Below are 16,080 nucleotides of genomic sequence, written 5' to 3' on the forward strand. Positions count from 1 at the left end.
TTACTCATGTTGTGGTGATGACCCACTTGAATTAGTTGAGTTAGTTATGGATTAAAAAGGTTTGATACTGAAGTTATTTATTTAATATGTAAACTCAGCAAAAAAAGAAACGTCCTCACACTTTCAAGTGCTTTTATTTTCAGCAGACTTAATGTGTAAATATTTGTATGAACACAAAAAGATTCAACAACTAAGACATGAACTGAACAAGTTTCACAGACACGTGACTAACAGAAATGGAATAATGTGTCCCTGAACAAAGGGGGGTCAAAATCAAGTCACAGTCAGTATCTGTGTGGCCCCCAGCTGCGTTAAGTCCTGCAGTGCATCTCCTCCTCATGGACTGACCCAGATCTGCCAGTTCTTGTGTGAGATGTTACCCCACTCTTCCACCGGCACTTGCAAGTTCCCGCACATTTCTGGGGGAATGGCCCTAGCCCTCCCCCTCCGATCCAACAGGCCCCAGACGTGCTCAATGGGGTTGAGATCCGGCTCTTCGCTGGCCATGGCAGACACCGACATTCCTGTCCTGCAGGAAATCACGTCCAGCGCAGGTGGGTTTGTGCCCATAGGCCACGTTGTTGCCGGTGATGTCTGTAAGGACCTGCCGTACAACAGGCCTACAAGCCCTCAGTCCAGCCTCTCTCAGCCGATTGCGCACAGTCTGAGCACTGATGGAGGGATCGTGCGTTCCTGGTGTGACTCGGGCAGTTGTTGTTGCCGTCATGTACCTGTCCCGCAGGTGTGATATTGGGATGTACCGATCCTGGGCAGGTGTTGTTACACGTGGTCTGCCACTGCGAGGACGATCAGCTGTCCTTCCTGTCTCCCTGCAGCGCTGTCTTAGCCGTCTCACAGTGCGGACATTGCAGTTTATTGCCCTGGCCACAGCATGCCTAAGGCACGTTCACGCAGATGAGCAGGACCCTGGGCATCTTTCTTCTGGTGTTCTTCAGAGTCAGTAGAAAGGTCTCTTTAGTGTCCTAAGTTTTTATAACTGTGACCTTAATTGCCTACGTCTGTAAGCTGTTCCACAGGTGCATGTTCATTCATTGTTTATGGTTCATTGAACAAGCATGGAAAACATTGTTTAAGCCCTTTACAATAAAGATCTGTGAAGTTATTTGCATTTTGACGCAATAGTGTTTGAAATGCAGTGTCCTGCGCAGGCTGGCTTCTCGGCTGTGTGCTCGTGCTGCTGGTCATCAGGTCAGCGGGGCGGCGATGCTGCACGGTCACGTGACTTTCTTGTCTTTTCTCATTTGTGTGGCAGTCGTTGTCATAGTAACCGCTAGAGCGCACGACATGCCGCAAAGCGAGGCGGCGCCGTGCATCTGCAGCCCCGGCCGGACAGGAGAGCCGCAGCGCCCCGCTCCTGACATGAGCCTCGGCCCGTCCCCGCCGGGTGTGCCCCGTGTGTCGAGGGGCTGAGCGTCGCTCCCCGAGTGGCAGCAAGACGGGACCTGTGAGGCGCCGCTGTTAACCCTTTGCGCCGCTTAGTGTGCGACTCGGCCCGGAGTGAGTGCAGCATCTGCCCGAGGCCAGCGTCCTGCCCGGTCCTGCTCAGTGCCGACGGTACGGTGCCTTTTATTACCATTACATATGACATACATGGACATGCATGTGGAGACGGGCTTCTGTGTGCGGCTACATTGCACATCAGGCTGTGCGATAAAGCCTCTCCTGCCATTTATTTAGCCGAAACCTGCGGTTTCACCAGATGCAATGCAGTGCAATACAGTATAACGCAACGCAACGCAACGCAACGCGGGATAATCGTGCATTGCGAGGGACGCTTGCGACTTTGCTTGCATTGTCAGTGTCGTCTCTCTGCCACAGACCTGCACAGCGGACAGCGGCTTTCGGGCGCGACTGTTTTTAATAAAGGGTCGAGATTAAACTCCTCAAACCAATCGATTAGCATGAGAGAACGAAACCCTACAGGTTCTTTATTTCACATTTTGTGTTATATATACTCTGCAAATCTGCCTTCAGTCCCGTTACAGTGGACTTTTGACCTTATTTGTGTCATGCCTGGTCTAAATGGTTTTATTCTGAGGATTTACAAAACTTAAAAAAGCACCATTCTTATTGTTTTCAATGTACTGTATTAGAGTTGTGCGGTTTCTGTTTAAATCCTTTGCTGTGGAAGCGGGCATAAGGTCAGGTGAAATGTAAATGTTGGAAAGTTAAATATACATCAAGGAGTTGACTATGCAAAATGAAATGTGCAGGTCTGACACTTAATCACTTAATTAAGGGCGTTGCATAATGTGTGTTTTTTAATTGTGCAATTATTCTTCCAAAATGTTGTCCGGGGGATTTCAAGGGGAAGTCGCAACTCCAGGAAAGGCCAAATCAAAACTTTGACCAACCCGCCCATCACAAGATAAAAATCTGTCCTGGTAGAAAACAATTTCTACTGTTTATGAATCAAAACGATTTCATAATTTGCCATTTGTGGTCGGTCAAAGCTTTTGTTTGGTCATAACCCAAACCCTGTCAGAGCTCCTACAGTAAAGCTTTTTATATTTGATTATTTCTCATTCGTAAAGAATAAGGTCAAAGCTATGCATGCATGAAGAAGCAATCTACTTAAAATTAAAAAAGATGTTTGTTTAGCTTTTTGAGCATGGCAACCACTCCATCTTTATTACAAAACATCCAAAAAGTCAAATTTTACTGTGTTTATGTAAAAAAAAAAAAAAAAAAACAGCATCAAGAAAGCATGTATCTGTATTTGAACCAAAGTGACCCATGTATCTGGTGGATTTATTTATATATATATATATATATATTAATGGAAACTTAATTTACAATTAAAACCCATGCCAAGTCTCCCATTATTGTGTTGCTGGAGCAGGCAGTACCAATTCAACTTGTTATCAATGTCTAGGGAGTGTGAAACACATTTTGCATAATTGTATTATTGCATAAATACAAAGACATGTAGCAGGAGATTATACCCAGAGTGCCTTGCAGAACCCAGTGTGTGGACTCAGACATTGATTCTGTATCAGGACTGAAAGATGGAGAGAGAGATTCACTAATTTTTTAGAGAGAGACAGGGCGAGATCTGGAGCTGGCAGCCCGTCCCTGGGAATTCACAGCCCTGCTTTAGGCTCCCCAGGGACCACAGCAGAGCCTTTGTTTTCCTTGGTGTACGTGTTTCATGTGAGATGTATTTATACCTCCTAACCCCCAAGAAAACACCTGTCTCTGTCCCCCTACAGCGTCCCCCCTCAGGCTGCAGAGGAATGCGGAGCGGGCCGCCAGGCCGCAGAGGTAGTAGCCCCACCACGCACCGCCGCTTCCTTGCGCTGGTGGCCACCGGATGACGCGGCGCTGCGCCCCTGGGCCGCACCGGCTCTCCTCTCTGCCTGGGGCCCCCCGTACTCGCCCATGCCTGTAATCCCCATCCCCCGGCGGGTGCGCTCCTTCCACGGGCCCCACACCACCTGCACGCACTCGGCCTGCGGGCCCGTCCGGACAGCCCAGCTGGTGCGCACCAAGTACAACAACTTCGACCTGTACCTGAAGTCACGCTGGATGTACGGCTTCATCCGCTTCCTGCTCTACTTCAGCTGCAGCCTGTTCACCTCCATGCTGTGGGTGGCGCTGTCCGCCCTCTTCTGCCTGCAGTACTGCTGCATCCGCGTCTTCCTGCGCTTCCAGTACAAGCTGTCCATTGTCCTGCTGCTGCTGGGCCACCGGCGCGTGGACTTCAACCTGCTCAACGAGCTGTTCATCTACAGCATCCACGTCACCATGTTCCTGGTGGGTGGCCTGGGCTGGTGCTTCATGGTCTTCGTGGACATGTGAGACCACCGAGCCGGAGCGGGACGGCACACGCACTGGAGATGACCAGATGTCCTCCTTCAGTTCCGGCGGGAAGGACGGGGCGGGGTGGGGCGGAGGGAATCGGACTGCTCTGCGCTGACCGGAGTCTCGAGGGGAGGACAGAGAGCCGCTCGGGTCCATAATGGTTGGTTGTCGGCAGCCGCCACTTCTGAAAACGACTGTTGTGTGTGTTGTGTATATCAAACAATCTCTTCCTCCTTAAAGCGGTTTGCGGCTCCACTGTGAGCTCGTGGCAGTTAGTCTCGGCTGGATTGACACGGGCTGATCGGACCCGTGACTACTGAAGCCATGCGCTCGGTCACACGGGACTCCCCTCCCTGCGTGTGTTGGGCTGGACGTGTGAAAGTCAGCCGCATGAGCCGGTCCTGCCGCCCGCCACTGGCTGTGGGATACAGGAGAGAGACTAGAACCCGTTTTCTTATTTTTCTGGCATCGAGGTCATGGAAGGACTTGTCTGGATGGACTGTGTGGTATGTGTAAAAGATGAAAAGGTTCGAGGGCCACAGCAGTTGGAAATGTCTTGGCAGGAATGTATCGGTGCTGGTTTACATGGTCTTGCAGAGACACACAGGTTACCAAGTCAACCGTGACATCATACTGAAAATCAGTCCCCACCTTGACACGGGAGCTCTGTCGGTAGGATCCTAAAAATTGCAAAATGGGCCAGCAGGTCACGTATGTATAAATAAAGAAGCCACAAGATAGTTGTCAGCTCGCCCATTTTGTCCCGTTCCTTCAAGATAGAGTAAACTGCCGTCCACGATGGTTTTTAAAGCCACCGCTGGTAGCTAGTGAGGGTTTTGAAGGACATGTCTTCTCTCAAGGCGTCTCTGAATATGAAATGTCTGTCAGAGTACCTGAATAAAGTCACTGTTGCAGGTCTCACTGTGTCTGATGTTCATTGGCAGTCGAGTGCTGGTTATTCTGTCCTTATCAGCACTTTTGGTTCCCCATCGTAATTCACCACGTGGTTCTTTTAAGAACATAAGAACAGTGTCCAATCGAGAGGAGGCCATTCGCCCCATCGTGCTCGTTTGGTGTCCATTAATAACTCAGTGATCAAGGATCCTATCCAGTCTGTTTTTGAATGTTCCCAAATTGTCTCTTCAGCCACATCGCTGGGGAGTTTGTTCAGATTGTGACGCCTCTCTGTGTGAAGAAGTGTCTCCTGTTTTCTGTCTTGAATGCCTTGAAGCCCAATTTCCATTTGTGTCCCCGGGTGCGTGTGTCCCTGCTGATCTGGAAAAGCTCCTCTGGTTTGATGTGGTCGATGGCTTTCATGATTTTGAAGACTTGGATTAAGTCCCCACATTGTTTGGATGGAGAAAGTGAGGAGTCCACGTAGACTCATAATTGAAAAATCTTTTAGCTGAAAAATAATGTGGCTGCGATCCCCTTCTTTGAGAAGTCAAACCTCTGTCTGCATTCACACAGGGGAGATTGCGAAGCTGTGCAGGAGTGAAGTTGATGTTTGGTGTGCGTGTGCATGTGCGTGTGCTTGTGTCTGCAGGTCTCGTGTCCGAGTCTGACGTCGATTTGTTTTTGCTGATGTTTGAATTAAATGGGTTTGGTGAAGTCAAGTAAATAAATAAATAAATAAACTGCGATCCCGTCTTTAATCAGATGGTCGAAATCAATCGCTTGCTCTGCTCGATCTTTGATTGTGATTAAGAGGTGCGTGTCCCCCAGTGCGTGTCAGGGGGCGACGCTACTTGCTCTCCCGTCGTCCATCAGTCCTTCACTTTGACATCACTGTCAAGATGGCTGGCAGCGACTCCGGTCCCAGATACAGTGTAGTGTGAGTCGGGGGGGGGGGTGGTCTCACACTTCTACACACCTACTCCAGCACAGGTATGCAATTTACTATAGCATCCCTCAAAGCGACCGACGCGTACTGTTTCTATTCCCACGTCTGTTTTTCACGCTCTGCTTTGAGTCTCTGTTTTCTGAAGGGTGCAGAAACCAAAATCCAAATGACCCAGCACTTCGAGGGGCTCTGGAGGAGGCTGTTGTGTCGATGCTATGCGCTGCTCAGCTGCACAGAGGGGACATGTACGTTGTAACGGTCATATTATTTGAGACCAGGGTTGACATTGCGGCTGCTTCACAGAGCCCTGGTGTCAGCTGGAGAGAAAATGGATTGACGAACAGGACATCAGTTCACCGTGTTCTTGCTTTTGTACGAAAGCTGTTTAAATCACGACAGTAGTGATCTATAGGAGCAATTCATACCATTAGATACAATTTGAACCCAGTCGCTACCAACACACACACCTATGGCGCCGAATGACTGAAACAAAATCCTGTTGCCGCGGTGTACCGGTGTGAGTGCGGGGTACAGCATGCGGGGGGGGCAGGTTGGCACACAAGACCAAACCCTGTCATTGAGTGGTGAGTTGAAGAAGACTCCCCTGTCTTTAGGACGTTCATGAGCCGGTTTGCATGCATTATGTTCGGGTCGTGTTTCCACAGGACGCCCCTCTGGTCAGAAAGCCCTCAGGTGAGCGGTGGTCTCTGTCCTGGCGGGGGGTGGGGGGGCACAGGTTCACCTTATTGAGAGGATACAGCTGTGAGACGCCTGCAGTGCGATCACATAAATATCTCCCTTAAATTAGTAAACGGTTGCAAGAAACGACTCAAAGGTAATTTTAATTAAAAAAGGCCTTTCTATAACAGACACATTTCTGCACACGGACACTGAAGGTGAGGCCGTGCTTCACACAAGATTTTTCACAGAGAGAATCCTTTGGAGACACGGGGTGATGATGAAAAAACACCGGTTTGGAGCTGGAATCAGATTTAGAAGCACAAACTAGATTTAACTAATTTATTACATATCCAACCTTTTAAAATATCGCATTTGAAACCTTGTGCAGGATTTGCCTTTAATTGTTAATGTGTGGATATGGCAGATCAACACGCGTGTGCGTGTCTATAGGACGGATGACAATTACTCGTTACTGCAGAGAGACATGTGGTTAAATAACCGCGTGATTTTTGTATTTCCAATACATATTAAGTAGTTTGGTATAAATATGACCACATTTTATGCTTCGTTATGTTTTTTTTTTTTTTTTTTTTTTTTTTTTAATATATATAACTATTTTAAGCCCATTTACAATTCATGTTAATATATTTAACTTTTCTACTGCTAACACTTTTAAAACATCATTATTCTCCTCTGCGCATCGGCTTAATTACAGCCCCGTTACGCCACCCAGTGTGTGTTTAGTGACTGCAGTCAGCCGAGGGTTAAATCTCCGTCAACATTGTTCAGGTCACTGTTTTCCTCAATTAAAACTATTCTTTCTTCTTCAGACCAGTCAGGGTTTCGTCTCGTAACACGTGATGTAAAACAATGATCTGATGCGTGGTAACCGACCACAGTGCTCAGTAAGCTGACTGTCGGTTGAGGAAAAAGTCGAGGCGCTGAAAGGGGTTTCTTAAACTGACTAAGGGGATACTTAAGGTAGTTTGTGCAACATCTTAATTCAACCCCATAGGTGAGGGAGGCATGTCCTAAGGTGAAAGTCCTCATGCAAGCGGCCACAGGCCTCTTTTTTCACGGCAGTTATTACACTGGAGCTCGTTTGTCTCGTGTGAAGCAGATGCCACAGCCAGGTAAGATCACCGCTCCCATCGCTCTGTGCGGTTTTATAAGACAAACGAGGGTTACAGCTCCTTCAGGTGTGCTGTGTGAATCAGGAGGAAACAAAAATGCATTGAACTTCAACAACATTGGATTGACACTGTGGTTAATATTATAAATTCCATAGGAGGAACCAGCCAATCACAGAGCAGCATTTCACACAATCCCTGACCCTCTTATCTAGTGTGTAACTGTCATCCTGTGCAGAGAATTATCACCGTAACGTCTTCAGTTACCAACGACTTTTGGTGCCAGTTTCACAGGATGCACGCTTCTTTTTAATAGTTATTATGTTTAACCAGCAGGAAAATACAACTCAACTTCTTTGTGTTGGTGTAGGTTTTGAAAGAATGACATTGCAGTCCCGAGCTGTACACTGTAGATTTGCACGCTCCCTGAGAGGCTATCGGTCGTCTCCACAGTCCGATATGTATTCGAGCTCCTCCAATCACAGCCGTCTCACAGCCGTCTCACAACCAGCCAGGAGAGCAGCGGGAAATGAGTCTAGGGACTTTCCTTTTGAGAGGCTTGGCACGAGAGGTTGACACTAAAGGTTGCATTGTGGCGTGAACTGCACACTTGTGTTCCTCGGAGCTGAAGGAGAGAAAAGGCTTTTCCAAAACAGGAAAGTAGATATTCGTCAAATCAGGTCGTGGAAGAAGTTGTTTTTATGAAGCTTATACACAAAACAGGAGTCCTCATTTCCAGGAAGACTTGCAGAGAGCTGTTCGTGACAAAATAAACTGCTTTCCTTCAAGTGGTTGTAAAAGTTTAAAGGTGCAGTTCTATGAAGAGGCAACATGAAGCACGGTGAAGAGGATTCAAATGTAAGTGGCTTCTTTTGAAAATGTCTCTGGGAGAGAAACTCGGTTCAGTCCATTCACACAGGGGCTTCCCAGTCTTGGTCCTGAGGAGGAACTACACTTTCCTCTTGTGTTCATTCCTCTTGAGCATTTAGCCCCCTGGGTCAGCTCATTATTGTCCAACAAGAACCGTTTGACCAGCTCTGAGAGTCGTAGTGATGTAAACAGAGCGGGAAAACTCGCTGGACTGCTGTCCTCTGAGACCAGGACTGGGGACCCTCGTTTAGATCAATTTAGTTCATTGGTGTAGTAAATTCATTAAGCCCTTGGGTGTGATGACACCAGGAAAGCAGTGTTGTTCTCCGTGCACAAAGCAGCTGCCGCTCACGTTGGCGCCAGCAGCGGGGTGAATCCCCACACAGCGATGGGGTCAAGCTCGGTTTACTTGCAGATGCGGACACACACAGGGTTAATGTCCCTTTCCCCGTTGTGGAGTATTTCCCTGTGTTGATCTGGGACAGATCTCAGGCCACTCCAGTGCGCAGCTCAGCGGTCACTCGTGGGCGTGCTGTGAATCACACGGTTGTGATTAAAGAGAACTGCTTACAGTGCAGTATTCCTGTATAAGGAACTGGGAAAAACACTGTATCCATGTGTCATGCGTTTGATACTTGCTGCACTCTTCACCCGTGAACACGGCCAGGAGTGATCGCAGAGCAGTCTCTGGCCTGTCGCTGCCTGCTTGGGGCTCAGGAAGCTGCCGTGAGGCGTTCATTCATCCACATCTGGAAAGAAAGATCTGAATTCACATGAAGGTCTTCATTTCCCATCTCGCAGGCTGTGTGATACAAATCTGACTTTGAAATGTTCTTTCTAGATAGGTGAATGATATCTCAGTTCCTGAAACACAATAGTGTGTGTGTGTACTAAACACACAACTCTAACTATAAGGACAACAGGCAGAATACAAAGGACAATGTACTTCATCCAATATAGGCGGACCTTTGGTTCTAATGACTGCTGTATGTAAGGGAGCTCAGTGGAGGACTGGGCTTCATACTCTTATGTCAGTGTATGGGCTCTCACCATAAAACCCCATGAATGCTGGCCCTTTTAACTAGAATATCACAATATATATACATTCCCCGTCACAAATCGTAGTACCTATCTAATGGCTTTATAGAGTGTGTAGAGTTGTATATTATATATTATAAAATGTTCTACCATGAAATAGACTAAGTTCATTTAAACTAACCACAATTATCACAAAGCTCGCTCAGTTTAAGTTACACGTTTATTAAAATCATGAAAGAAAGTCCACTTTGAAAAAGAAAACTTGAGAATAATCTTAATGTTGATTGAGGAAGTGAACCTAATTCATGGAGCCTAATGTTCTTTGACTGTGTCTCCATATTTAGCTAATGTCTCCTGTCGTTGACTCTGTGTCTTCTGTCGACCCTCCAGCGCCGGGAATCTCTTTTTGTCCCGAGTGAAGTGTTGTTCAAAACAAGCCGCCAAACTGGGAACTCCTGCTGTACCAAAAATCATCACGTTCGATCGGTCTTCGATGTGTAAACGCTGATAAAACGTGTAAAGCAGCTGGGCAGAGACGTATGAGTTGAACATTCGTGAGGACTGAAGGAATGGTTGTTTCAGCTCTCGAAACCTTTAATATACTGACACACACGGGACACGGGCGGTTTGTAGTCCCAGCGTGACAGTGTTGTGGTTACCTCTGTGTTGTGATGCCCTGACCTCTCCAACCCTCCTCGGCCTTCTGCGTTTCCTGCGGCCCAACCCTCAGCTGCTTCATTGATCCAGGTATTGACTAAATTAGTGTAAAATAATGAGATCTGCAGCCGCTGACTGAAGACGTCTATGAGAGGTGACGGGTGAGGGCTGTCCAGGACTGGGGCTGGGGATGTGGCACTTAGCACCGTCTGTCTAATACAGTTAGCACTCAATCACATTAAAATGGGAACTACGAGGATTTCTTCCCTTCATGGGAGTGAGTTTTATTTATTTATAAAGTAAACGGTGACATCCTTACTCTTAAAATGTGAACGCTTAAGACTTGGCTGGGATTATGATTATGATTATTATGAAAACAGTTCTTCAGTTAAGTGGCTTTTTGTTTTTGTGTGATGATTCCTTCTCTGGGTGTCCCTCTGACTGGAGGGTGCAGGCTCCAAGGGCGGGCCGATGAAAGTTCAGTCCAGTCAACCCCGAAGGTCCCCGATCCCCACTTCCAGGGTTAGGTGCTCCAGAGACGATAGGCACAGAGCTCCCTTGCTCAGTCTCGACACACGTGATGCGTTTGCCCTTGGCCTTTCCTATTTATATTCGAGAGCAACGTGTGAATAATATGTGAAGAGCAGATTGGGGATGTGGAAATAATATGCTTATTGTCTGCCCTACTTCAGTGGCACACACGCCAGGGCTGATGGAGATGATAAGGAGTCGTGTCCCGGTTAAGGAAGACTCTTTGCGGGGGGGTTGATGTGCTTTCTTGTGACTGTTTGCTCTGGGTGGTGGAGAACAAGGTGGATATGTCTGGGCACTCACTCTTTGTATGCAGACTATGTACTGTGCCTACTGTTTGTGTAGTCAAACAGGCAGACAGGAGGGCGTTTAACGTTTATTTTACAGCTGTTTGGGTTTGTTTGCGTTACAATGTGGTCTCGGCTCTCCTGTCTTGTCCCTCTACTGGCTTTCTGTGGTTACAGAGCTGAATTTCTGCTGTGGCTTAAAAAAAGAAAGCAAAGAAACTCTTGAGACAGTGCCAAAGTCTATTAGGCTAATTCACACGCCTGGAGGCTAAAACTGCAGACCTGTGTGCTCCTGTGACAGTGAGGGGCCCTGGTGTGTGCAGGGGGCTGTCTGTCCCCAGTGTCTGTCCTCCTCTGCTGCTCTGCTAAACGCATCGTCTGTGTCTTTAAAAACCCGGACGGGATGATGTCAGGCGGAGTGCAGCTCAGTGGCAGTGCATGTGAGCTACAATCACTTCCTGGACAGGGAAAGAGACAGACAGAGAGAGAGAGAGAGCCAGTGAACGGGAGGAGGGAGAGAGAGAGAGAGAGAGAGAGAGAGAGAGAGACAGGGGCCTGGGCACACACAGACCCTGCAAACTTTACATCCCGGAGACACATCGCACCGCCTGGCAGCCGGAGTGCACTGCGTTTATGGAGGAGAGGCGCAGCGGGTAAAATGGATATCTTTTCCTTCTCCGTGTTTCTAGGCATGGCGCACTAGACAAGCGTGCTTTTGTACTCCTGTTGTGCACTTTTAACACAATACCAATGCAATCAAATGTAGAAACGTCCGAGACTTTTATTGGCAAGTGTGGCAGGGATCCTTGGCCGGCGGTGTCGTTGTTGAGGGTATTTTATTACTGTACTTGTTTTGCTCCCGATGTTTTTTGTTACTGGATTATTATATATTTATACATATATATGCATATATATTTAAATATATCTGTGACATTGATTCGATCAGGCAACTTCACTGGGTGGATTTGGAAATGCGTGTGTGAGTTGAGGGGGTGTTGTCTTGTACAGGTATGTGTGCAGGTCGGGTTAATAGGAAAAAATAAAAGAGCAGCAGAAGCCAGACGTGTCTGCGTGGAAATGTACTGAACCAGCGTGCGCCCGCAGTGGGGCATGTGCTGTGCAATTGAACATGTTACTTGATGTTGTGCGTTTTAAGTATCTACGTCAGAGAATCACAGCACAGCATTTTCACTGTAGCGGGGGGGGGGGGCTGCAATGCAAATTACATGTCCCCGAAAATCCCACCCCCCCGCCCTCCCGTTTACCAAGTTATTGGGAGCTTTACAGAGGCAAACAGTGCAGGACTATTGGGGCGATATGTGCAGAATCCAGATCTGTCAGTGTTGCACAGATATCTGTTACGTTACTTCTGGACGTTACAAGGAAACAAGTCCTCTTTTGTGTCTAATCCACCCTGGGGGGCTTGAGGCGCAGAGTTGAGTCGGCTTGTTTTCCAGGCTGGACGGGCCTCGGAGGTGCTCGTGGCGGGGGGGGGTCCAGTCTGTGCCCATGCAGGGGTGGCATGCATGTTGGCTGCTGGAAAGACCCCCAATGCGGCGCCAGGCTGATGTTGCCAGTTGGCACCGCACCGGTTTGCCCCCCGGCCCCCCGGCCTGCGCTGCGCAGCATCTGTCTGAGGAGGAGGAGGAGAGACCCTTAATGAGATATTTAGTGTCCCATAACAAATACCCAACTGTGGGATTGAAGACTCAAAAGGATTCTGTTGACATGTTGTGACAGTATTTCTATTGCATGGCCCGTTGTCGGGTTTGCTTGTGTATTTGTGCGTTTCGTGGACTCTTACTTCACGTTTTCTTACGCACCATTATTACGCACTGTTTCTGTATTCATGCATATTTTGTAAACATTTAATGTTTAACATCACAAGTTTTATTTGTCTTTTAAAGTCGATAAAAGCGGTTTTGGCTTTTCATATCTGACAGCCGCTCCTGGAGAAAACCGCACAATTGTTACCCTTGTTCTGTATTTATTACTTGTTTGCTAATTGGAGTGCATTGCGTAAATATAGGATAATGGTATTTATTGATATTTACTAAACGTCCATAAAGTCCTATTAGCAGCATCATATTAAACTTGTAACAGAGACCAGCACTGTCGGTTGAATAAAGTCCAGAACTGTTTCAAAAGTTGCTGAGTGCCTTATGTATCTTATTAGGCTACATTGTTTTGGATGTGTGTGAGTTTCACATACACTTTGTATTGTGTTTACAGGAAGAGTCCTTGGATATAAATGTTAAGGAATGGCTCATTTAAACTAAAATGAAATGCATATTTAAAATTGCATTATTTGCATTGCTTAAAACTTTAGTTAAATGCTCTTATAATTTAGGTGTGTTCATGTTAAATCCAAAACAAAACTTTATAATTGATCATTTAATTTAAAAAGCAACAAAAGACAGGCGATACTCTTCTGAATTCTGAAGTCTTGCTTAAGCTTTTAGTGGATTTCAATTATAAAACAGCAGTGTTGGAGATGGTGTGTGAAATCAGGTGAATGTTAGTTGAAGAAATAAACATTTTCCCAACAAACAGTAAATGAATTAGATGCATTTTCTTTTGTTGTTAATTTGATGTAATTATCACTCTTTTTGTTGCAGAGTGGCAGTTGAAATTGTGTGTCTGTCTGTCTGTCTGTCTGTAGGAGCGAATGTGACCCAGGACGGGTCTGTCTGATCGCCTATGATTCTGCAGGGCCGGAGAGTCGGTGCAAAACTCCAGTCTCTTAATCCTGTGAGATCGATTCTCCCTTTACTAACGACAGTGTGTTTTCACAGTAACCACAGAGCCGTGTTAGTCAAATAAGGCCTACATTAGGGAAGGCTTTGAAACTGGGTCATTAATGAGATGCAGCATTAAAAGTGGGTTCTCAGAGAGTCCGGTTCCAGGTGTAAGGGACTGGTCGAAGTTCTCGGTTTCCATGTGTGAGGGACACTGATGATCTCGGTTCCAGGTGTGAGGGATGTTCTCATGCCACCCAATCCGCCGGGTTCCAGTGAACCATGCAGTGTACCACTCTGATAGGCTGGCACTCTGGACGGAGAGACGGCCACCCTAGCCTGCAGAGCTTTCCTTGCAGAAGTGACTATTGCGCGCAACCGTGCAACATGAGTTTCATGTGATATAAAGGAGGATCATTTGTTGGATGTTGTGCTTTGATTAATATTTATTAAAAGCTACAGCCGCCCAGGGTGGGGATATTGATGTTTTATGCTATGTGAACCCGATTAAGCTGACCGCATCGAGTGTTATCAGGAGTTGCGCTTGCTTATGATTTTACAGGTGTTTTTAAGACGGTGTGATATAAGTACAGGTTGCCAGACTGAAGAGAGCCTACACAAACACGTTGTTGTACCAAACCACCAGTGCAAGGAAGGCATAAATACGAAAGACCCGCGCAGTTTTACAGTACAGTCACTCATGGTTTCCTACGGTTCTTTCTGAATAGTTTGTGTGCCTCCATTAAGTGCCGTCTGGTTTCAGATACTGGAGGGGGAAAAAAGAAAAAGTACTCTACCCTCTTCAGTCATTTTCTCAACCACAAACCAAAGCTGTCCCATCCTGCCTCCTAACCACCCGACCACACCGCTCTCCCGTCCCCCTCTCTAACCGCCGGGCCGCGGTGTGTCAGTTCCCCAGGCCTCTTGATGTGCTTGACGGGGCCTCGCTAACTCGCTAACACACGCCTTCCCAGAAATTGTTTAATGGCTCTTTTCCCTCCACGTTCAGTCCTGTTTAATCGCGCCCAACGCTTGTTTCATCTCTGATTTGCTCAGGGAATAAAACGGGCTCGATGCAAAATCACAGCAAAGCAGTTCACTGTTGGAAACATAAATATACATACATTTTTATTGTCTGCAATGACCCAGGACGTTAAGAGGCAATTTCCTGAACATTCCCATGATGTACAACTAAATAAAGTAAAATAACTCATTACTCGGTTACTGTTGGAGCTTGCGGCCCTCAACACCCAGCCCCCTGCACAAGCTTGCCAGAAGCCGTGTTAATCTTGGGTTAAAATACTGTAATGAAAGGAGGGTTTGCCAAGACTTATCTTCTGCTGCTCGGTGGGGTAACATTTCCTGTGTAACGGTGTAAGTGGAAAAGGGCAGAAATACCACCTACTGTGTTTCGGGAATAAATAACTTTAAATGTGTAACCATCGATTAAACCTGCCTATGCCCTCAATCTCTCCATCTCTGTCTCTCTCTCTCTTTCTCTCCCTCTGTCTGTCTCCCTCACTCTCTTTTTGTCCTGCGTGGCCTAAGACACACACACACACACACCACTGTTTTATTCTTTTTTTTTGTAATCAACAACAACAAAAAAGGAAAGAAAAGAAAACCACAGACACCCACAGGGAGGTCTGGAGTTGATTGTCAATTTTCCTAGCGCTAGACGGGCATGCTTTGCATAACAAATTGATCTGCAACTCAAGACCATATTCCTCCTGTAGCTGTGATCGGGTCAGACTGATAGCATTGCTGAGAGCTGCCTGTAACAGACCCTAACGAGCCGTGTGTGGAGGGTGGGGACCATGGATATTACTGGACAGTTATTTGCACTTAATGCTGAGTGGTTTTTTTTTTTTGTTTGTTTTTTGTTAATGAAGGTTTAAAGTGTTTTATCTGAGTGGAAACTTTACTCTTTCACCCTGATTTGCTTCCACTAGGCCTATTATGTTTTACCGCAGTACACCCAGATAACACCCATGATTTATTGTGGTAAATGTTTTATGAAGGCCATTGCTCTTAACTGTAGCTGGCTTTAAATCACGTTGTCAGTGTGAGGGACAAGCCCAGAGAAGCCACACTGCAGGTGCATTCGAATAGTGGTACACCGTCGCTCATCGGGGGCACGTGTGTCACAGGAATCCTCTCCTGAGGCCGTTACTCGTGTGTGTGTCTCACAGGGGGTCCATGTGTCAGTCTGCGTGTCCGTGTCTCGCAGAGGGTGAGACTCCCAGCCTGTGTGGCCCGTGTCAGACGTGCCTATAATTAGCCGGGAGAAGGCCGGGGCGCTGAGGGCCTGGCGGGAGTGACACGCTGCACTCTAGCTGTATTCCAGATGACCCGGGCTGACTAATATGTTCCTGTCTGCGCTCCGTGTAGCCTGACATGTGACTAAGCACAATGCCTTCATTCCTGAGTGGTGCCTTGTGGTGATTTCTTCATTTCCTGTGCGAGCGCAAGGTACTTGA

The 16,080-nt window shown here is 47.1% G+C and overlaps 2 protein-coding genes across 3 annotated transcripts in view; both read left to right on the plus strand.

Annotated features, from left to right (window-relative positions):
• The first annotated feature begins 1,283 nt into the window (after window positions 1-1,283).
• Window positions 1,284-4,743, plus strand: tmem250 (transmembrane protein 250). The gene is made up of 2 exons (XM_066712621.1): window positions 1,284-1,575; window positions 3,234-4,743. Exon 2 carries the CDS (start codon window positions 3,403-3,405, stop codon window positions 3,820-3,822), a length of 420 nt encoding a protein of 139 aa, XP_066568718.1. The 5' UTR covers window positions 1,284-1,575; window positions 3,234-3,402; the 3' UTR covers window positions 3,823-4,743.
• A 6,506-nt stretch (window positions 4,744-11,249) lies between these two features.
• The window catches only part of LOC136758360 (nucleus accumbens-associated protein 2), a 30,951-nt gene continuing 26,120 nt past the window's right edge, over window positions 11,250-16,080 (plus strand). For both annotated transcript variants that reach the window (XM_066712622.1, XM_066712623.1), the window contains exon 1: window positions 11,250-11,515. The gene's annotated coding sequence lies outside the window, so the exon portion shown is untranslated. The remainder of the gene's footprint in view (window positions 11,516-16,080) is intronic.

Source organism: Amia ocellicauda, chromosome 9, assembly GCF_036373705.1.
Source record: "Amia ocellicauda isolate fAmiCal2 chromosome 9, fAmiCal2.hap1, whole genome shotgun sequence".
NCBI lineage: Eukaryota > Metazoa > Chordata > Actinopteri > Amiiformes > Amiidae > Amia > Amia ocellicauda.